This window comes from Dreissena polymorpha, chromosome 9 (assembly GCF_020536995.1).
Source record: "Dreissena polymorpha isolate Duluth1 chromosome 9, UMN_Dpol_1.0, whole genome shotgun sequence".
NCBI lineage: Eukaryota > Metazoa > Mollusca > Bivalvia > Myida > Dreissenidae > Dreissena > Dreissena polymorpha.
The window spans coordinates 46,984,611-47,008,400 of record NC_068363.1 but is presented as its reverse complement, the minus strand read 5'-3'; the positions used below and the strand labels follow the sequence as shown (position 1 = coordinate 47,008,400).

The 23,790-nt window shown below is 35.9% G+C and overlaps 2 protein-coding genes across 18 annotated transcripts in view; both read left to right on the top strand.

The window, feature by feature from the left end:
- The window catches only part of LOC127844207 (repressor of RNA polymerase III transcription MAF1 homolog), a 505,514-nt gene that overhangs the window by 107,601 nt on the left and 374,123 nt on the right, over nt 1-23,790 (top strand). The gene's annotated exons all lie outside the window — the stretch shown is intronic.
- On the top strand, nt 10,333-16,023 carry LOC127844210 (peptidyl-prolyl cis-trans isomerase B-like). The gene is made up of 4 exons (XM_052374278.1): nt 10,333-10,547; nt 13,028-13,244; nt 13,603-13,722; nt 14,373-16,023. Exons 1-4 carry the CDS (start codon nt 10,482-10,484, stop codon nt 14,609-14,611), a joined length of 642 nt encoding a protein of 213 aa, XP_052230238.1. The 5' UTR covers nt 10,333-10,481; the 3' UTR covers nt 14,612-16,023.

The following is a 23,790-nucleotide window of genomic DNA, read 5'->3' as shown; positions in this document are numbered from 1 at the left end:
AAATCTTAAATGTGTTAACATATATGCTATAGTAATTAAGAACATCTTTCCAAAATGTGTTAGTTAATCTTTTAACAATTTTTTGCACATATGCATTACCCATATTTAACATTTTTTTAACATCAAACAGTGAATAGACTAATACAAAGCATTTACCTGTACATAGTGCAAGTTTCTTTATCCATGTTAGCTTCATACTTTTTTCAAATGAGTATATATCTATCATATTCAGCCCTCCCTCTTCATAAGGTTTGATAAGAATATTGTGTTTGATTTTTAAAGGACCATCCCATATGAAGTTGTAAAAACAATTATGTATTTGATTTAATATATGTACTCCTGGACTGGGAAGAGCAATAAATAAATGAGTGAAAAGGGGGAGTAACATGGATTTAACTACAGTAATCTTTCCTAAAGGTGAGATATTTCTCCTTTTCCAAAAATTTATGATATTTTGTAACATTGTCAATTTGCTAGAATAATTATAATCAATCATTTTCTCTAGGTTGACATCAAATATGATACCTAGTACTTTGAAATTGGTTGAACCCCATATAAGTTTGTATTTAGTTTTTATTGAGTGTGTACTATATTTCTTGGAGCCTATCCATATGAGTTTTGTTTTGTCATAGTTAATTTTTAGTCCAGATTCCAGGGCAAAGGTATGCAATAGGTCAAGTGCTGTGTTAAGAGAACTTTCAGAACCGTCTAATAAAAGTGATGTGTCGTCTGCAAATTGGGAAATTTTGTATTCAATGTTTTCAATAGTTATTCCTTTAATTTGTTTTGAGTTTCTTATTTTGATTGCCAATGTTTCTGCACATAGTATAAAAATGTAAGAACTGATCGGATCGCCTTGACGGCAGCCTTTTTCAATTTTGAATGATTCAGACAGGAATCCATTGATTTGAATGGCTGACATAGTGTTGTATAAAAAAAGAGAGATCCATTTTCTGAACATTGGACCAAAGTTAAAATAAATTAGAGTTTTTTCAATGAAATTGAATGCCAATGAGTCGAACGCCTTTTCAAAGTCTAACGTTAATAAGAGTCCTGGGATTTTGTTATCTTCTGTATATTTTAGGATATCATACAATAGTCTAGTATTTTCACCTATATATCTTCCTTTTATAAATCCAGTCTGATCTTTGGAAATTAATTTGTCAAGAACTGTTTTAAGTCTGTTTGCAATTGTGCCTGAAGCTATTTTGTAAACAACATTTAAGAGAGTTAATGGTCTAAGATTGTTAAAGGTTGTTCTTGGCTTATTTTCTTTTGGTATACAGGTGATAATACCTTGTTTTTGAGTGATTGACATAGTTCCAGAAATAAAAGCATAATTAAGACTCCTTAAAATGAAATACTTAAGATCTTTCCAGAAAACTTTAAAAAATTCTGTTGTGAAGCCATCTGAACCTGGACTTTTAAAATGTTTCATATTTTTCAAGGTAGTTGAGATTTCTTCCATTGTCAATATGCCTTCTAATGCTTGAGCTTCATCGTTATTCAATTTTGCACCGTGTATCAAATTAAGTTCATCAAATATAGCGTTATCACATTCTTTTGTTTCACCTTTGGAGTATAAAGTCTTGTAATATGAGGCAGCTTCTGCTAAAATTTCATTTTGATCATATATATTGTGGCCATTATTGTTTATAATATAAGGTATTGTTTTGCTAGATGAGTGTTGTTTTTCCAAATTGCAAAAGTATTTCGTGGGTTTTTCGCCTTCATCAATCCATTTTGCTTTGGATCTTATGAATGATCCTTTCATTTTAATATCACGGATATCAGATAGTTCCTGCTGTAACAAATGAAGTTCTTCAATATTATTTTCAGTAATATTTTTTTTCTAGAATTTCAATTTTTTTTATAATAAAATCTTCCCTGTCTTTCCTCTGTTTAGATCTGTATGATGAAAATGAGATAGTTTTGCCCCTGATTTCCATTAACAAGGTTTCTAAAAAAAGCTGGTCATTTATGGTAAACTGAATCTCACAATCATCAATCGTGTTCAAAGAGTCAATGTTATATACAGGCAGGCAATATTGTTTTTTTATTTCTCCAATTTTTATTTTCATACAATCGAGATATTCTTGATCATGTAACAGAGAGTTATTGAATTTCCAGAGTCCTTTACCATGGGTTGTTTCGCAGATTTTTAATTCTAATGTTATAGCTGAATGGTCAGATTTGTAGCTTGATTGTATATCAGATTTTCTAATATTTTGAACAAGATTACTAGTGACAAGGAAGAAATCCAGCCTACCTTGTTGAAGAGTGTTTGGTTTTCGCCAAGTGTATTGATTAATAGTGCCATTCATTAGTCTAAAACTATCTATCAAATTTCTATCATGCATTGCAGAAGATAATAATTCTCTTGACTTTTTATTATTGTTAAGATTTTTGTAATGGACATAATCTAATTTAGAATCCAATACAAGATTAAAATCTCCACAGATAATATAGGTATCATTTCCTAAGGTGTCTATGTCAGAAAGTAATTCACTGTAGAAATTTGGTTGATCAGTGTTAGGTCCATACAAGGTACATAGCGTGAACCTTTTTGTATCAAATGTTATATCTAAAATTAACAAGTTCCCAGACTGGTCTTTTTTAATGGCATGAATAGTTACTGGTATATTCTTTTGAAATAATATGCAGACACCTCTTGAGTTTGAATTACCATGGCTAAAATAACATTCACCATCCCACTGAGAATAAATTTGCTTTTCTAAAGATGGAGTGAAGTGGCAATCTTGTAGACAATAGATATGTGCTTTGAATTTTGTTTTTAAAAAATTAAATACATCATTTCGTTTTTTACAATCATTTAATCCACGACAGTTGTAAGAGAGTATTTTTATATCAGTCATCAGTAAATAAACTCATTTTATCCCTTTGATTTATTACCAGTATACAAAAATGAACCCAATAATAAATAATCATGAAATAATGACATGTAATATTTTCATAATTGTTATGCACATGTATAGACAAAAATAATTTGTTCATTACACTTGTGGTCTGAATGGTATTTGTATAAAACGAGAAACACATGAGCAAAGTACAACACTGTTTTTTGCAAAAATAGAACTCAGTTTTTAAATATGTATTGTGCATATTCAATTTAAGGAATAATAACATTTACAGTCAGCATTAAATTGCTGTTTGTCATTGTAACAGCACAACAGTTCTGGAGCACAATATTTATATTCAAATGTTTTGTGCTGTTTAATTACACTAATTATAAAAAGGAGTAAAAATACATCTAATACATAACATAGACCTATATGTCTCTGTACATAACTATTACTATTTATACTGAATTCTAGGTCAATAATGATGCATAGTTGTAAACATCAATGTATGTCAATTTTAGGAAAGGCCCTCTTCTAAATATAGAATGTGATTACAGTTTGCAGGTTACAAATGCGGTTATTGGAAAATCCATGTTCTAAAAATAGCTTGTGATATCTGTTTAGAGAACAAATGATGCAGAAAAAAAGAGAGTGGTTTATGGGCACTCAGGCACATCAAACAAATACATTTTTCAACTACCTGTTAAATTATTCGTAACTGAGGACCATGTAATTTTTCTTTACCAGATTAATAAATGACTCTATTAATGTAGTTGATAACATATCCATACTTATGTTAGCAATCCCATTGTATAGATCAACTTATATAGAAATGCTCATATTCAGTCATACCTTGACCGTCATCATTAACCATACCCCTCTGAGTGCCCCTTTGTCTATGTAAGCTAATATAAATAATTCATAAGTGTGAGCAGCAAAAAATGTAGTGTGTTATTGTTTATGTTTTTATCATGTTACATATAATCGATAACTACTTAATGATATCAGATGTAACTCTTTCGTAAGACAAAAATTGAAATGAAAGAAAGGCAATACACAAAAAAGAACAACACGAAATGCAAAGTCAAAGGCGACTGTTTGTAAGAAGTACATCTTCAAGAGTTTGCAATTTATGAATTGTTGCAGGTCTACTGTACACAACAAGATATTTAAGAAAAAAAGAAAAGAAATAAAGACAAAAAACAACAACAAGAAATTTAGAGAAACCAATACAGAGAAAATCATCGTGTTTAATATGAATACAGCAGGCGTTGTTACCTGTATCATCATAGTTATATTAGTAGTAGTAGAAGTAATTATTAATATATATGTAATAGTGTTTCATTTCGGAGAAAAAAAAACAGCAACAAAAAAAAAATTCTAGGAGTATAGCGTCTGTACTTAATTGGCGAACATATATTTATATTTCAAGATTTAGATACATGTATTTTTCAATTTCTAAATATACATGATTTATTAAGTTTACTTTACATCTAGGTAGATAGCGTACGATATAGCAGCATGGTGTTAAAATTGACTTTCTTACTGTTTATAAATAGTGCTGTTATTTCCGCCCTGTCATGTATGTCTATGGTAGTTTACTTCCGGCGATTCGTTCGGTGGTCACTAATAACGTTATTGATATCGTCATAAATGTCAAATTTGATGCGCTCTTGGTTTTTTGTTAGAGCAAAGACAGAGCCATTGAAGAACCAGGTGGTCTCGATGGATGGGTGAAGGGACAGTCTGTTCATCAGCGCACTGTTTAGAGCCGTCACGTCATCAACAAGCCTGTGCCCAGCAGCCTTGAGTTCCTTTCTCTTGCGCATGATTAATGTTTTGTCATTGTTGGATTTCAACTTAAGTATTACTGGCCTTATGTTTCCTTTCTTGTTTGGGATTCTATGAATCGCTAGTAGTTGTTCAGTCTGAATCTGGATTCCTTTGTCTTGTAGTATATTAAGAACCTTTGTTGTTAGTTGTGGGATTGTCTCTTGATGATCTTCTTGGACATCTAGTATTTTTACGTTGTTCTTGCGCGAGTATTGCTCATTGTAGTTAGAGCGTTTTATTGCCTCGCTGCACCTTTGAGAGTTTTCATTAACTTGTGATGACATGTTATCAATTGTTTGTTTACATTCAGTTCTAAGAGATGTTATTGTTTCTTTCAGTGATTCGTTTTCGAATTCCAAGTTTTTCATATGTTCTGTTAGATCTTTTGTTTTTTCTTCAACTTGTTTGTTTACACATTGCTGCAGTTGTAATTTCAACTCTTTTGCCAATTCATTTTTCATTTGCTTTATATGTTCCTCGTTACGCCTTTCTACTTCAGTGATAATTGATGTAATTGTGTTTGTGATAAGAGTTTCTATTTCTTCTCTTTTTAAGATCGACTTCATTTGATTGGTTATAAATGCTAACGACTTTTCCATGGATTCAAGTTGTTGTTTGATAGATCCCTCGTTGGCACTGTCGTTGCTGACCTCAGAGTTTGTACGTTTCGGTCTATCTTCGCCTTTGGCCGCCATTTTGCCGGCTGGTTGGTATTTAGAGTGTTTTAACCCTTTTGATGAGCTTTTTTCACTTTTTTCACTCATGTCAATTTTTGCTCTGGAGAAGCAGCTTTAAAATTGTTGTGTTTGTATAAGTGCCTTGTCAAGCTATTATAGTACTTGGACAATTTAAAGTATAATCCAATAACAGTTGTCTTTGTTGTGTGGACAGCAATATTATCCGGTAATCCGGTAATTGTCACTCTCTCTGTATTTTAATCCCTTTGCACTACCTTGCACAGTTTATAAATAGGTTTTTATATTCCAGTATCTGTAGAAAAATATATTTCCATGATAATTTTTCACAAATGCATTTTTTTTATTTCAGTTGTCAAGTCAACTCTTTTAAGATATTACTCCTCTTCAAATTGATACTAAAATTCCATTTTATTTCACTATTGACACTGAGTAATTTGCAAAAAAACTAGCCAGCTAAAAACTGTGACACATTGCTCAAATGTTGACCATGTAACCATGTAAGATGGTGCCTTAATAATAACAATCTTTTAACAATCGTGTGTTGTTGTGAATAATTATATCTAACAAGTCATATAGTTACAATATGCTCGTTTGTTTGATAAAATTTGAATCTCTGTTGCTGTCTAATTTGTCTGTTAATTCAACTCCTCTTCAATGCCCAACATGGCTTTGTACTACTCTTCCATTACATTACATTATTCTACTCTAGGATTTATTGTTATGTACTTCGCTTCTTTGCACTACATAGCTTTGCACCACTCTTCTCCAGGCTACATTGCTCTGTACTTTGCGACTATAGGCTATATCGCTTTGTAATACTCTTCGATTACGCTACATTTTTCTGTACTACTCTTCTATGCAACATTACATCTGTATTTATCTACTCTATATTGCTCTGTACTGTTCTTCTCTATGCAATATTTCTTTGTACAACTCTGTTCTTCGCTGCTTTGTTCTGTTATATCTTCTCTATAATACTTTGCTCTTTTCTGCATTTTGCTAATCTGCTCTTTGCTACTAATTGGTGCTTCTCTGTTCTATGAAACATTTGCTCAGTCCTTATGATACTTGAAACTAATCTTACGTGGCTCTGCAATCCTATGATTAAACATTGTTTTACTTTCTCTGTTCTGCTATACACTGCTCAGCGTTATTCTACAGGGCTTCTCTCTACAAAGCTCTTATACGCACAATAATAAACTGCAATACGGTCCATGCAATACTCTAGACAACCATGCTTTGTTTTACCAAACCATATACTGTTTTACCATGGAATTCTCTTTATTAATCTATCTTGCACTGCTCTCTAAAATATTAAACCATGCACTGCTACATACTTTGCTCTGCAACACTTTATTACACTGGTATACTTAGCTGTTTTTACAATGCTCTGCATTATTCTACAGGGCTCCACCTTACAAAGCTTTTATGTAAAAAATGTTTCTTTAACTGCCTTTAAATGCCCATTACTTTTATGCTTTAAATTGAAAGCTCGGGATACCATATACCACTCTACTTGCACTTCTTTACTGTGCACTTCTCTCCTATGCACGTCTCTACTGTGCACTTCTCTACTAATTCCCTTCTCTACTATGTACTTCTCTAGTATACATATCTCTACTATGAACTTCTCTACTATTCCCTTCTCTACTATGTACCTCTCTAGTATACATGTCTTTACTATGAACTTCTCTACTATGCACGTCTCTACTATGCTCTACTCTACTATGCATGTCTCTATTATGAACTTCTCTTTATGCACTTCTCTACTATGCAATTCTCTGCTATGAACTTCTCTACAATGTATTTCTCTCCAATACACTTCAATACTTTGCACTTTTCTACTTTGCACTTCTCTACTTTTCACATTTCGTCATGCCTTCCTTTACTATGAACTTCTCTACATATACTTCTCTACTATGTACTTCTCTTCATGCCCTTCTCTACTATGTACTTCTCTATATATTCTTCTCTACTATGCACTTTTGTTCATGCCCTTCTTTACTATGAAGTTCTTTACTATGCATGTGTCTACATACTATGCACTACTATACTATACAATTCTCTACTATGCACTTCTCAACTAAACACTTCTTTAATATGCACTTCTAAAGTATACACTTCTCTACTATGCACTTCACAACTATACACTTCCCTACTATGCACTTCTCAACAATGCACTTTTCTACTATGCTTTTCTCTACTATGAACTTCTCTTCTATGAACTTCTCTACATGCACTTCACAACTATGCACTTCTCTCCTATGCACTTTTCTACTAAGCACTTCACAACTATGCACTTCACAACTATGCACTTCTCTACTACACACTTATCTCATATGCACTTCTACTCTATGCACTTCTCTGCTATGCACTTCACAACTTTGCACTTCTCAACTATACACTTCTCTACTATACACTTCTCAACTACACACTTCTCAACTATGCACTTCTCTCCTATGCACTTCTCTACTATGCACTTCTATACAATGCACTTCTCTACAATACTTTTCTCCACTGTGCCCTTCTCTACTATGCACGTATCTTCTATGCAATTCTCTACTATGCCTTTAGGTGCACTTCTCGAATTATTCGCGTCTCTGCTATGAACTTCTCGACTATGAACTTCTCTACTTTGCAATTCTCTACAAAGCTCCGCTTTAAAGCGCTGCTCAACATAATTTAGCTGAATACTATACAAATAATTTCTGCTCTACAATACAATAATGTGAACTGCTCTTCTCTGCGAGTCTTATAGATATGCGTTCCTCTAGCATGTTGTTACCAAGCTACACATTTGAGACAACTAAAGTTCTTGGTTCATTCTAGAAATGATACTGACGTACGCGCTCACACTACTTGCCAAGTTTTTTCACCAATACATCATTCTGTATGAAGAGGTGTGTTTCGGTAAATTTCGCTAGGATTTGCCCACAGCGTTTAATCAAAAACAATATTTCCAGGATGTTCTTTATTCTTACGTCAGGTATGCAACTTTGTAAGAACACAAATACCGAAGCATCTGTAATTAACTGTCAGGGTTTCACTTAATTAATTAAATCCACATGTAACTTGATACTTCAAAAACATATCAGTATCTTACTTTGGTTTCCGATTTCTTATTAAAATCACGCTGTGATTATTAACATTGTGTGTGCACATAGTTATAGCGACTCCCTTAATTTGTTACTTATTACCCAAAATGCAGCCCACCTGTACTTCTACGTACCGCCTGTAGTGTCAGATCAGCTTTGGTGTTCGGCACAATTGAATATTTCAGTGGTACAGATTAATGGTGAAATGGTTATAAGTGTAATGCTTGTCCTTCTCCACATTAAAGTATCAAAATAACATTAAGCCTTTACCACGCATTACATGTTGTCCAGGAAATATTACAATACTCACATATGGTTTATGTGGTGGTGTTTTTTAATGGGAAATTTTTTCTCATAAGATAAATAATATCATGGAAACTGTTATGATAATTTTAATGACGTTTATGGTTAACAATTTTGAAGAAGACGATGCTGTTAATGATGATGGAGATGATTATTGTTATCATGTTCGGGATGATTTAATAGTGATGATGATGGTGGCGGTGGTGTAAGGATGACAATAAGGATGATGCGATAGGGGAGGATCGAGAAAATGTTAAACTGCAATCCACTTATGTTCTATAATTGCTAACAACAAACATCGAACGCACTAACATTTTCAAAGTCAGGTTGAAACCAAAGTGCATTCCAGTGATACAGAGGATCATCTGATGAAATATTTATTATTAGGTGAATGCGCTGAATAGAAATTTCCAGAGACTATTACGCATATATAAAAAATAAATATCATCACAAGCGATGAAATACTGACTGAACTTCTTTCATTTCATTTGCGGTTCTTATTGCATTCCATTGCATAGAAAACAGCACGTGGTGATCGACACATCTGGTTGGTACTGAACCTCTTTTCGAGGAACATTTTCAAACAACTTACCTAATTTCTTGTTGTGTGCAGCCGTTCATTATGACCTCCTGATAGTATGCAGAGTGACATAACGTAACGGAAATAATGCATTTTCGGTTATCAATAATTTAGAGGGTACAAAACCGTTGTAATATGCACTCGAGATAAACGCATTATTGACCCCCCCCCCCCACACACACACACAAAACAACACAACACCAGTTTGTTAAATTCCAAACCATGCGTCACAATGGGCCGAAAAACTACCAAAATAGCTTAAGTGAATAATGAATGGAAAATGCTAACCGTTTAGGTTACAAACAAGACAAACGTTTGTGCATTGAATAGCGAATATGCATTCTTTAGTCAACCGCCCATCAGCAAGTCAAGTGCCATTGACAGGGTTTAGATATTTTAATACATAACAAGCCACGTCAGTGGATGGGCAAAAAAACAGAGAATTGTGGTCCAACCAGGGGTGCGATTCTAGAGACCAATATAGTGTAGGAAACTGCTCCAAGTAACATTTTTGGGTCCATTAAACGTCAACATTTTTTAGGAGATCTAATGCTATGTTTGAGCCTCGCTCTGAGAAAACGGGGTTAATGCATGTGCTCAAAGTGTCTTATCAGATTAGCCTGTGAAGTCCACACAGGCTGATCAAGGACAACACTTTCCGTTTTAATGGAATTATTCAGTTAAAGGAAATCTAGTCTAACGAAAATCTAGTCAAAGCGGCCGAGAGCTTCGTCCCTGATTTACATGTGCGCACTGAACGGGCTTATACGGGACGATATTTTATGCACATACATTACACCCAGGTTTCCTAGAACAAACCTCATTTGTATTACCGGTACATAACATATTCACAATCAGATGACACCCACTGAAGGAAATAATAATATTCATACTGGCAACAGCGTATAAGAATTGTTTCGAGATACGCCCCATGCGGCTGCAGAAGCTGTTTACACTGAGATTTCCATCGGGGCCTCGCTCGATCTTGAAACCCGATAAGCCTTGTCTGGCTGGCGTTTGTGTACGTGGCAGTTAACATCCGGGCGTTTCACGTGGCACAGTGAATAATACTACGTTGCAGAGCTGATTCCTGATTCAACCGCCGAGCAACATGGAGGTCGTCTATTACTGCATGTATTTTGGATCTATGATTCTGATGATAAGTGACCTGTATCATGTGAGTACTATTTGTATATTTAAGTATCAGCATAGCAAGTATCAGTGTTTATTGTAACGCTTTTTATTTAGAACAGCATTCAATTACATTAGGCTGGGTTTCAAGTTTTAACACTCGTAATCTGTACACGTTTACCAAAAATCAACCGTGCGCACATTACCGGGGATATTACTCACCGAAGGTTTAAGTGTAGCTATTTGTAATTACGTACTCGAAAGATCTGTGATGAAAAATAGGAAATATTTTGTAGTGAACAATGCATTCTGAAGCGAAACAAAAAAGTATGACGCGAAACAAAAAACGTTTATTTCCATGATTCCCGATTCTAGTTTCAGATGTTTGGACTGAGCGTGTTTGTTTTACTCTAATTATTTGTAATCACGAACTTATTAAAGTTAAAACGCGATTAAATCATTTGTAGGTTTATTTATAACAATACAGTAGTACATTGTACATGTGCGATGTCCAATACGCATACCATTATATGACCCGCGCTCTGGGAAAACCGGGCTTAATGCATGCACGTTAAGTAGGTAATTCCGTAAAGTATCGTCCCAGATTAGCCTTTGTCGGCACATGATTATCATGGAGGACAATGTCTGCTTTTATGCAATTTCTTTGGGTAAAGGATGTCTCTTTTAACCCGTTTATGCCTAGCGTCTAGAAAAAAGGCCTTGGCATGATGCGGCGTCTCATCAGGGTCTGCGCTGTTTGCTTTTAAGGGGCCTTTTTGCAGATTTTGGCATATTTTGAAGTTTGTCATTAAATGCTTTATATTGATAAATGTAAAAATTGGATCTTAAAAGCTCCAGTAAAAAATCAAGAATAAAATTTAAAAAAGGAAAAAAAAGTAGCCGGTACCTGGGCTCGAACCAGTGACCCCCGGAGTCCTGGATTAGTCTGAAGTAAAAACGTATTTGCCCTCTTGGCTATTCCGTCGGGTATACACAGGTTAAGTATTTTATACATTATACAAGCAATCTTCGTAGTTTGTTAATTTAAACGACAACAACAGAACTTTCCAAATTATTCAATCGTTTCGCGTTGCAACGCTTTATAATTTTTAGGTTTTCAAATCGTCAAAAGATACATATATTGGCTATATTGGACTATGGTAAATGTTCAGTAATACTCTTTCCTCACAAATATCATAACTAAAACGAAAATTTGCGAATCTGAAACAACTTTTTTCAATTTTGTCAATTTACCAAACCGTGAAAAAATCCCTTTAAGGAATTTCTGCAATAAATATTCTTAATATAGAAATAGATTTACTAGACATCCCTAATTTTGGAAATAAATTGATCAAATTTAGAAGGATGGGAGAGTCCACTAGGCATAAATGGGTTAAACAAAAATCAAGTCTCGCTCCAGATTAGGCTGTATTTATAAGACACACCAAAGCATATAAAAAAACTGGCATTCCGGAGTTAGGGCGTTCAAATGCGGCAATTAATACGAATAATTTGTGTTACGTTATTAGGAAACAAACAACTTTTTTTAGATTACACGTTATGCAATCAAGCGAATGCAACTAAGTCAATTGACTGTCTTTCCAGTGATGTTATTAATATCGTCCTCACATCTTGGTACCGTAAAACCTGTCTAACCAAAAAGCGTTGGAACCAATCGCGGTCCATTTCATATTTTTTTGAAAATACAATAAATGCTCCGCAGATCTGATGGGAACTTTAGCTGTTGAAACTGTGTATCGTATCAGAAGATCTTAAATATATTAGCAGGGAGTTTCGCACAATTTCAGTAGCAGCTGGATATTCTATGCTTTATAACTGTAACAAGAATAATAAAACTCAGTAACATGTAATTAAGCAAAAAGGACATTGCAAACAGCGTAGACCCAGATGAGACGCCGCATAATGCGGCGTCTCATCTGGGTCTGCGCTGTTTGCTAAAATGAATTTCTTTATGAAATATTCTAAATATAGAAATAAATACACTTGACACCCCTAATTTTGGAAATAAATTGATCCAATTTAGAAGGATGGGAGAGTCCACTGGGCATAAATGGGTTAAGCAAAAGCATCGGATTTCAAGTATGAGTATAAAGAGCTGCTCCCTTACATTTTATTATTTTAGCGCCATTTATACCAGGACCATTTTTCGGCCATTGACATGTATGTTTAAGGTAAAACAAAGTTTAAAAAATCCACTAACATCATAAAAAATTAGGGTCTGTAGGTCGGCTTACCTTGATATATAAAGTACTAGCATTTCCCGCTTAACTAATGAAGGTCAATTAAAGAAATCTTCGATTCGCTCATAAACATTGTAAACATTACAAACAATATCACTTTTATGTAAATTCGAAAGGTTTTTGTCAGCAAATATGGTCGAATGGAGCAAAAATGATCGAAAACAAAATATGGAAGGACATCAAATACTTTTTGGTAAGCACGGAAAAATAGGTGGATAGCAACAACTTCTTTATGCCTAATCTATATAAGGCTTTTTATATTCAGGCAAAAGACGAGAGCGACGCCTTGGTCACCGACCTCGTGACCTTTGACATCACTATCGGCGACGTCGACGCCGGAAGTATCGACATCGGGCTTTTCCGCCAGGCTGCGCCACGTACGGTGGAAAACTTCGTGAAACTGGCGTCCGGCGACACAAAGGAGGGCTATGGATACACCGGCTCCCCTATTCATCGTGTGATCGAGGACTTCATGATTCAAGGTAAAAGTAAAATCATTATCGCTCTCGCCTTAATGTTGAGACCCGTTCTAATAAATACTGGGCATTTGCCAAATGTTAATTTGGTTCACCGTACACATACATGTTTCATTACTATGATGTAACGAAATGCCATTATATGACATAACTTATGAATTAAGTTCTTTGTAAAATTATATGAACGTGGCGGTATTATAAGGATTCTCATAAGTGTTTGGACTTGAAGTATGTTGAACTTACATTAGAGATTATATTGATATACAACTACATCTATTTATTTAGAACTCACGAAGATAACATATGAATACATTTTGTACATGAATGCTAAAACACGGCTGACAATTGCGGGCTCTTTATCCAGGTGGTGACGTTGTACATGGTAATGGGTCCGGGGAAACCAGCATCTACGGTGGCAGGTTCGACGACGAAGGATTCGCCTTGGCCCACTACGGAGCTGGGTGGATCAGCATGGCAAACGCAGGTAACCATACAGACTGAGAGGCTTTAGAGCCTTTATCTGACGATGGAATATTATTATTCTATAGATAAGCCGCGACATCCAAAAATAGGTTTCAAGTTATATCAGGGACTTATACAAACAAATAGGTCCCTGGTTATATGCGACCGGCGTTGCTACAAATAAGGCCATGCGTTACCCTGTCCTTGCGTGACTTTACAGCGGATTGCTTAGCTCCTGACCAGACTGCACATAAGACTCATTTTCGCATGACGCGGGCCATGTATGGCTAACTGAACATAATTCGTTCCGTGAGCATTTAAAACGGTACTATGATAGCAATAGTTTTCTAAACATTTTTAGACAATCATGTATGTAGCATTCAATAGGTTACATTGTTTTAGAAGTTGCATCTAAAAGTCTCATTAGGCTACTTTAAGACAAATAATTAATTTTCATGGGTTATAACTCCATGATTTCGGTGACAATTGGCTGATAATCGAATTTGACCGAGAAATTATAACATCGAAGTTGTTCGAGGTGTGCCCTGATGATGTGTTAAAAAAAATATTTGATTTGAATTTAATGGGCATAACTCCAAACTTCCTGGAGCGATTCAACTTAGTTTTGAAACGTTGGTTTGCTGGAAAATAAACTGAATGTTTGCCTTTCAGGTCCAAATACGAACACGTGTCAGTTCTTCATCACGGCCAAGAACACGTGGTGGCTGGACGAGAAGCACGTGGTGTTCGGGAAAGTCCTGCGCGGAATGTGGGTCCTTAAGCAAATTCTTGGCGTTGAAACAGACCAAAACGACAAACCGGTCCGTCTAGTTTTGATCTCAAAAAGCACAGTCAGCAAACCCGACACGCCATTCACAACCGCTAAGGTCGCAGCTGATTGGATGACGTAAATTGCCCGGATGTAAACTAGTTTGGTTCCATAATACGAACGCATTTTTTTAACCGTTCGAAGATCGGATCCACGCCTGTATTAAGTGTTTGGCCAGTCTATAAAGTGTATGGCGAGGAGAGGAGTTTACTCTGCGGTCACATTATTGCCATGTGCATCACTTCAAATTTAACATTTTAAATAAAAGTGTGTTCAAAACAACCTTTGCAATCAGGGTTACATTATAATGTTCAGCAACTAGTCTTGCACAAAACGGCAACGTGATGACCATAATTATTTATATTATAATAACTAGTCGCAAGTTGGTGAAAACGATATGAAACATTTACATATTTCTATTTATGTCCGTTGAAAAGGCAGCTTCTCTTTAGACACACCTCTACCAAACATACTTGCATTTATTTACTATATGTTGATTATTGTTGTATAATTGAGCATGTGCGTAAACTAACGTGCTATAGTAAGTAAAATATGAAGCACGCAAACAACGGAACTAAGCTGACATTCAATTCTGTACCAGGTTAGTCGCGATGTAGTGTTATAACGTTTAACGAATAGAAATACTTAGTATGTATGTTATTTTTCGGTCATACAGTAAAGGACTTTTTAATAGATTTTCGTATTTTTGAAACATACCTTTATATGAAATACATGAAATATTCTTAAATAATTGTAAAAAAGAGAGAGTAAAATTGTTAGCCTGCCATAAGCGAGACCTGTAAAAGCATTACCACAACACCAGTCAGAATTTTGAATTTTAATGTATACTAGTTTAAACCCATAGGTCAGTAATACACGTTGTTACTAAATTATCGATGAAAAAGCGTTACACACGCATAATTGTTTTTTTCTGATTTCGATTGTGATAATCATTAAAGGAAATTAAAAGCTCGTGATGAGCATTCAATTTAATATTTTTTCATATGTCATGCGCATTTGTCTTGCTTTCTGAACATTTTTGTTGAAATACGCTTTGGTAATAATTTTAAACTTGTTATTGATTATTTTGATAATGATTTTAACATTGTTATTAAATATATTTTTACATTAAATATATTTGTTATTTAAAAATTTGGTATATTAAGACTGTATAGTATCTGAGCTATAGCCCTGAAAAATTCCATATCACCAAAAACAAAAAGGGCGATAACTCTTGTTTAAGAAAGTGTAGGGTTACGGTTCTTGTGCATGTTCAGGTTCCGCTTCCCCGCACGCGGACATGTTTAACATAAAGTTGGAATATCAATAACCGTTGTCAACACAATTTCGATAAATAGCAAACGCCGACATCCGTTTTTCTGCAAATGCGCTTTACACGGTTTCTATTAGACATCAATTTACTGGAGGGGGGTGTCTGTCTGAGAACTTGGTCTTTTTAAATTCTTTGTAAAGTTAATAAAAAGTTGAAGACTCTTTGTGTAATACAGCTGATGTTTGTACATATATATTACTTTGATGAGGTGAAAGTGCATTGTTATTATGATAAATATGGATGAGGACCATGGTAATTAACGATGGAGCGTTGAACGAGTGGTAATACAGTTCGGTCTCCGGTTCGATGAGTGGAAATTTGTGAAACGCTTAACATGTTTTCACTCAACTGCAGATGTACTGAAAATAAACTTATGAAAATCCCGCGTTTATCTGTGCTCCGAGCGCGTAATAAACAACGTGTCTATTTGTAAACACCTAGTGTATGTACTAAGATGCTTTGTTCTGTGTTTGTTTCTCTCCCTTTCAAACAAAGGGAAACCATTGCTACGAATAACTTACTGTCTTTCTTTGAAAACAGTTTTTGCGCGTACGTAAAAAGTATCCATTTAGAATCATGTCAATTGGAGTTCTTATCGATTTATCGTTTGTACTTCAAACCTTAACAATAGTATTTACAATATTAATTGCACTTATTATTACACTAGCAATTCGACAAAACGAAACAATTAGCGCTAAGCATGTTACAAGACATGCAGCAACCTGAAATTAATCTAATGCGACATGGCGATTTGTAACGAGTAAGGCCGGGTTTCCATGTCTCCGCGTTCCTTGTCCGTGTGTCCGTGTCCACGAAAAAACGAACTAGTTGAAATCTGTTGGAGCTATTCCATGTATCCGCGTTCCGCGTCTGCATTTTGCGTTCGCGTATTGCGTCCGTGAAAAATCGCTCACGGAGCGATTTTTCACGGACGCGGACGCAGTACAAGGATGGCAGTCAACACGAAAGGTCGACTTAAAAGCATAGATATTAGTGAGAAAAAAATTAAGTAAGGGATCGCCCTGAAATATTCAACCAACGTATGAAAAAATACAAAGACATTGCATCAAACATCTGGCAAAGCATAGCCAAAGAAATGGTGTTTCTTGTAAATGAGAATAGTGATATGCATATTGTACACTCTATAATCGCTTTTAAAAAGACACAGTATATTATTTCAAACAAGATATAACGCTAAAAGAAGTCGTATTTATGTTCTTTTTTTGTCTATGCGAGTTCACATATAAGTTTTGAAGTCTGTCTTATACGAATAAATCAGTAATGTTTATCAATATATTTATGCTAATTGTCATTAATTCAGCTCTAATTCTCTAACAAGATGGTAGCATGTGTCGTCAGTTTGACGTTTTCTTATGATGGCCCGTGTCCAGCAAAGGTGGTTAGCGTGTGTCTATGGTATTAATTAGTGAAAACATCATTTTGAATGATAAATTACCATATTATAACGAAAAATCAACTTTTCTGAAAAAAAATTCACTATCAAATATATATATAACAAGGTATCCAACTCGAAATCATCCGAACACGGGATGCATCGTTTTGAACAGCCATTACTTCATCAATTTTGCGGCGATTTTCATGAACCCGGTCTTATTCAACACAGAAATGAATTTCCTTTCTCGAAATGTATATATCTTGTTATATTTCTACACATGCTGGGTCAAATTTTAAGAACTTCAGAAAAGTTGTTTTTTCTTTATAATATGATAATTTATCATTGAAAATGATGTTTTCACTAATTAATATCATAGCCACACGCTAACCACCTGTGGTGTCCAGTACCTTTGTCTGAGTTTCCGTCTACTAACATGCAGTACTGCCGCAGCAGTCATCATAAAAAATGTGTGCTCTTCTAATAAAGACATCTAAGTTCAAGTACCACCACGTTTGGAGTGAGCTTTTTACACGGAAAGGCTTAAATAATAAGCGGATGCATGGAATAGATACTCCGTGTCCGTATTCGGAACGCGGACACGGAACGCGGAGCGCGGACACGGATGCATGGAAACCCGGCGTTATATCGTGTAAAGCGGAGAGCCAGAAATATCGGGACTATTAAACTCCAATTGATGTTTTGTCAATTAAACCAACGGCTATTTTTGTCAAAAAAGCACTGTCTCTGCGAGCAAGTTAAACGCCAAAAGCAGTCTAGTTTTGTGTGCACAAGCAAATAGATGCATGGCTCATCTGCCAGTACTTCACACGTCCGTCTTTAACTGTCAGTCTAAAAGCAGGTCCATTATTAACTTAGCTAACTGTCAGTCTAAAAGCAGGTCCATTATTAACACAGCTAACTGTCAGTCTAAAAGCAGGTCCATTATTAACACAGCTAACTGTCAGTCTAAAAGCAGGTCCTTTATTAACACAGCTAACTGTCAGTCTAAAAGCAGGTGCATTATTAACACAGCTAACTGTCAGTCTAAAAGCAGGTCCATTATTAACACAGCTAACTGTCAGTCTAAAAGCAGGTCCATTATTAACACAGCTAACTGTCAGTCTAAAAGCAGGTCCATTATTAACACAGCTAACTGTCAGTCTAAAAGCAGGTGCATTATTAACACAGCTAACTGTCAGTCTAAAAGCAGGTCCATTATTAACACAGCTAACTGTCAGTCTAAAGCAGGTCCTTTATTAACACAGCTAACTGTCAGTCTAAAAGCAGGTCCATTATTAACACAGCTAACTGTCAGTCTAAAAGCAGGTGCATTATTAACACAGCTAACTGTCAGTCTAAAAGCAGGTCCATTATTAACACAGCTATAAGAAAATTGGAATCGTCCGTAACGGTAAGCTGTTCAATGATTTCTGAAATGATTCATGAACAATGAAATATTGGGCCTGGTCTACAATGATTTCTGAAATGATTCATGAACAATGAAATCTTTGGGCCTGGTCTACAATGATTTCTGAAATGTTTCATGAACAATGAAATCTTTGGGCCTGATCTACACATGCATCTCCTATGCGGTTTGAGTTAAATCTTGGTTGATTGATTCACGGATAACTGATTGGTTGATTGCTCGATTTATAGATTTTTCGATAGATTGATTTATAGACCAAGACGTTTATGAATTTTAAGTCTATCCATACAGGGTCTTCAATTGCTTACTTAATGAATCAACCTCCGTTGAAAAATTCATAACGTTGTTGCGATATCGCGACAATTATAAACATGGCGCCATCTGCAAACATGTAAGCCCCTAGTGCCCCACAATAATCCAACAATCAGGCATATATTGATAAGAGGCGCAACTTCGGAATTGTGTAAATACGTTTTTTTCGGGTCATTCGGATGTACATTTGCCCCCCCCCCCCCCACCCCCCTACACACACACACATACACTCCCATTCATAGTTCCTCAAAGCATTTATATTGGGTTAGCAATGTGCAAGGAATATACTATACCTAAGCTTTGGGACCAGCCCGGGTTTGCACTAAATCTCTGTGCTTTACTGTTAAAACCGCGCCTGAATTAGTGAATGTCTTTCGAAGAGTGTGAAGCATCTTGGGTAACGTTTCATCTGCCAGAATTTAAACGTCAGTATCCATTTTTACGTGCGATTTTTTTTATAAATATCACTTACACACGATGGGCACAACTATATGTCGTTGAAGATCAATTTACCAGCTAAAATAATATGCATTGTTCAACAGAATGTACTTTTCCCCACCATTTTGCAATCAGTGCAAAAGTGCTTAATTTCTCATTTAAATATACATGTAATAAAGTGCTCAGAACGTTCAACCCATGTCAGTGATTGATAAATTTGTCAAGACAGATTTTATTATCTCGTGGCTATCAAGCTAGGGTAGAGCTTGTAACATTCGCTTCTCACCTAGGCGGACTTGGTTCTACCCCATTATGCATGTGGCTTTAGCTGTTGCTCACATGCTGGACAGATGGGGCTAATTCCGTTTACTCCGGTCCCCTTATGATATCGCCAAGTACAGATTGAGATGTGTGATACATATTTGAGCCTTGTTCTGAGAAAAATGGGCTTAATGAATGTGCGTAAAGTGTCATCGCATATTACCCTGTGCAGTTCGCACAGGCTAATCAGGGACGACACTTTCCGCCTTAACTTGATTTTCGGTAAGGAGGGACTTCCTTGAAACTAAAAATACCATTAAAGCGGAAAGTGTCGTCCCTGATTAGCCTGTGCGGACTGCACATGCTAATCTGGGACGGAACTTTACGCACATGCATTTAGCCCAGTTTTCTCAGAACGCGGCTCATTTGGAAAAAACACAGCACAACCGTCACACATTCACGCGCATGCTTGGTGAGATCGTTAAACACGAAGACAGCCCTTTGTGGAATGTACTATCAGCAAAACCAGCTCGGACGCCATTATATTATTGTTTCAACAAAAGTTACATACACGAGGGAAAGTCTAGTACACCTGCCAGTGGTGTCTCCATGTATAATAATTTGCGCTAGATTGTCAAATTAATTATTGGTTCCTCGAAATAAAATACCACAGAACATTCATAAAAAGATCACCAAGGCATTATCAAAGCCAACACAGCCTTGGTGATCTTTTTATGAATGTTCTTTGTTATTTTATTTAGTTGGCAGGCAATTTAAAAGAAAATTGCTTTTTGACAATACATGTATTTAACAAATTTATAAACACAAATGGACTCAACATGAGTACATCACATGCTCAATTAATCGGTAAACTCCTCCTTCGTTTTCTGTAAAAGATTCGAATGGCGGAACAATGCACGTGATGTTACCCAATTAAATGATTTGCATAGTAACAAACACAATTGGTTTATACCCCCGATACACCGACTCCGTTCGAAGTACGTTCTGGAAAATGTGACAAAACGGGCTCGAACTGTGTGAGAACGGAGTGATCGTAGTAGCAACGTGTTACGAACTGTCTTCGAACTTTGTGGACGGTTGAACGGAAGAGGTGTTTCAGAACTTTGAGCCTACTCAAACTTTTCTTCCGATCATCCCGTTCTAAAATTAAACGTAGTAACAACGTACTCCGAATGGAATGGACGTACTAAGAACGGATAGGTTGTACTAAGGTCGGGTTAGGCACGTGCCAGAACGTAGTGCGATCGGACCGAGATTACCTGTACGATGCCACACCGATCGAGTCCGTTTCTAGTACGTCCAATCCGTTCTCAGACAGACCGACCCCGTCCGCACTACGTCTCAAACTTGTACGACCTTGTTTCGTGTAAATAAATAGAAACTAAATGTTAAGTTCTTACAACGTTTGCAACACGTTCTATAAGTTCTCAGTAAGTTCTTAGTACATTGTACTCGTTTTAAGGAGTTTGCAGTTGGTTCCAAGTTCGTTGTACTCGTTCAATGCAGTTGTTACAACGTTCAAACCGTAAATACAATACGTTCAGACAATGTGCATATAAATAGAAGTCGTTGTCTCAAATTCATCATTTGTGTTATTAAGTTGAAACATGGACAATCTTGGAGCTGTTAATTTTTTAAATGTTGGCTTCGTGCAATTTATGTTAGAAGCAGAGCAGCAATATAATGTTTTGTTGGGCCGAGAAAGAAGGTGGAGACGACACATACTTGTTGGTTAGAAATAGGTTAAAACCAGAGAGAAGAATAGCAGTAGCCTGTAGGCCAATATCACCAGCTGATTGAAGAGCTCCGCTTGGACGACCAAGAGTCCATTTACAACTTCTTGAGCGTGAAACATAAATGAGAACTGGCAGGAACGTAGTCGGTTTTATAATCGCCCTGCAGAACGTGGCGGTTACTACGTCCTTAACGTACTAAAAACGTAGCAGGACGGAGTGAGAACTGCGTTTGAACGAGTTACCACTGCAAAACGAATATAGAAGAACTGCGTAAGAACGTGATCGAACTGGCTGAGAACGGGCTCGGTCTGACTGGAAACGGTGTACCAACGGGGACAATGGGAAAATTGACCCGATTTGAACTAGATAAAGACGGACTGGCAACGGGGTAGGGCGGGATAGGGACAAGCTACACATAGCGCGAACTGTGTATGAACGTCATTGAATCATATTGTAGTTTTTTTTTTACCAAAACTACACGTTAAATCAAGTTCACATCCCGTTCTGCATTTTCTTCAGAACGTGGTCGAACTGTCTAAGAACGTGCTTGGAGTATGGGCTCCTTTAGCATGTTCATCGCTTGACAAGGGAAGCCATTTTTAACGGCGCGAAAGGAGTTGCTTTAAGGCTTCTAGGCGGGAAGTAACTTTTCTTTGATGACGTCAAGAAGTCAATTCACAAAGAGCAAATTTTCGTGAGATTTTTTTTATACCAATAACGTTTTGTTTTACGATGTGGGTTTATACACATGAAACTTATATAAAGATATAAAAATTAAAAATGGTTAACATTTTTTTAAACATTTGTTCTGCTACATCTCAGACAAGCAGGTAAAAGAAAGTAATAGGCTCATAGTGAGCTTTTGTGATCGACTTTTGTCCGTCGTGCGTCATGCGGCGTAAACATTTGGCTTGTAAACACTCTAGAAGCCACATGTATTTGTCCAAATAATATCTTTGACATGTTCGAAAATATTAATAGTTTGTTGAAAAATATGGCCGCCAGGGGGCGTGGAATTGTTCCTTATATGGCTGTAGTAAAACATTGTAAACACTCTAGAGGCCACATTCATTGCCCCATCATCATGAAACTTAGTTAGAAGAGTTGTCCCAAGAATATCTTAGATGAGTTCGAAAATGATTCCTGTTAGTTGAAAAACATGGCCGCCAGGGGGGGGGGCATTTTTCCTTATATGGCTAATAAAACCTTGTAAAAAGGCCACATTTATTGTCCGATCTTCATGAAACTAAGTCAGAAGATTTGTCCAAATGATAGCTCGGAAGAGATGAAAAATGGTTGTGGTCGGTGGAAAAACATGGCCACCAGGGGGCGGGGCATTTTTTCTTTTATGGCTATTATAGTAAAAACTTGTTAACACTCTAAAAGTCACATTTATTTTCCAATCTTCATAAAACGTAGTCAGAACATCTGTTGTAATGACATCTTGGACGAGATGGAAAATTGTTCTGTTCTGTTGAAAAACATGGTCGCCAGGGGGCGGGTAATTTATCCTTATATGGCTATTGTAAAACCTCTTGTTTACTGTAAGTTTCAAAATAAATAATTTCCTAGTGCTTTTATTGTTGTAGTTTCTATTGACAGTCTGACAAAACATGGTTCTGTTGACTTTGTCAAACAAATTTCTTTCACATTTCTAGAATAATTACATTTGAACTTAAATCTGTTATCAATATGGTGTTTACATGCCAAACATTCTGTATAGCTTAACAACATTAACCTGGCAGTTGTTAGCTCCATATTAGCTTAAATTATACCCTGAGATTGTTTCCTATATACTCATTTTTATACTTGCATGTTTTGCACAGGTTTATTGAAGCAATAACATTATACATATTACACTGTCTCCACTTGCTTCCATAGGGGAAACTAATATATTCATGCATGAAGGCCAGTGGGTGGTAAATATTGGAAACCTAAACATACTCGTCCCCTGTGATCCAGACGGGTATAGCCATTTGACTTAGCCATTTAATGGCATAAGCATTCAAGTTTCAATTTTTAGGAGCAAACTACACATTTTATGTATTCAATGAAACTTGCAACATTTCATCACCTTTTGTTTCATTTAATTGTATTAATTATTTTTGCAAAACGTTTTTTTATGCCTTTTTAAATTTGGAGTTGGCTAACTGTTCTTTGAACATTTTCGTCAGAAACTTCCCGGCATCTTTGCATCAGCCTTTTAACACAGTTTTCTTTTAAAATATTTTAACGGAAACTGCATTGCTTAATAACTTAAGAAGTTTATTACAAATATGTGCATACTAAAATTATAATGTTTTAATATCACATTTTTAGCTTTTTTAGTGCGAAATGG

Excerpts from the sequence above, each read along its gene's own strand:
- LOC127844210 (XM_052374278.1), top strand. The coding sequence starts at position 10,482 with ATGGAGGTCGTCTATTACTGCATGTATTTTGGATCTATGATTCTGATG. Across the intron at positions 13,245-13,602 it reads CGAGGACTTCATGATTCAAG|GTGGTGACGTTGTACATGGT; the intron begins GTAAAAGTAAAA and ends CTCTTTATCCAG. Across the intron at positions 13,723-14,372 it reads GATCAGCATGGCAAACGCAG|GTCCAAATACGAACACGTGT; the intron begins GTAACCATACAG and ends TTTGCCTTTCAG.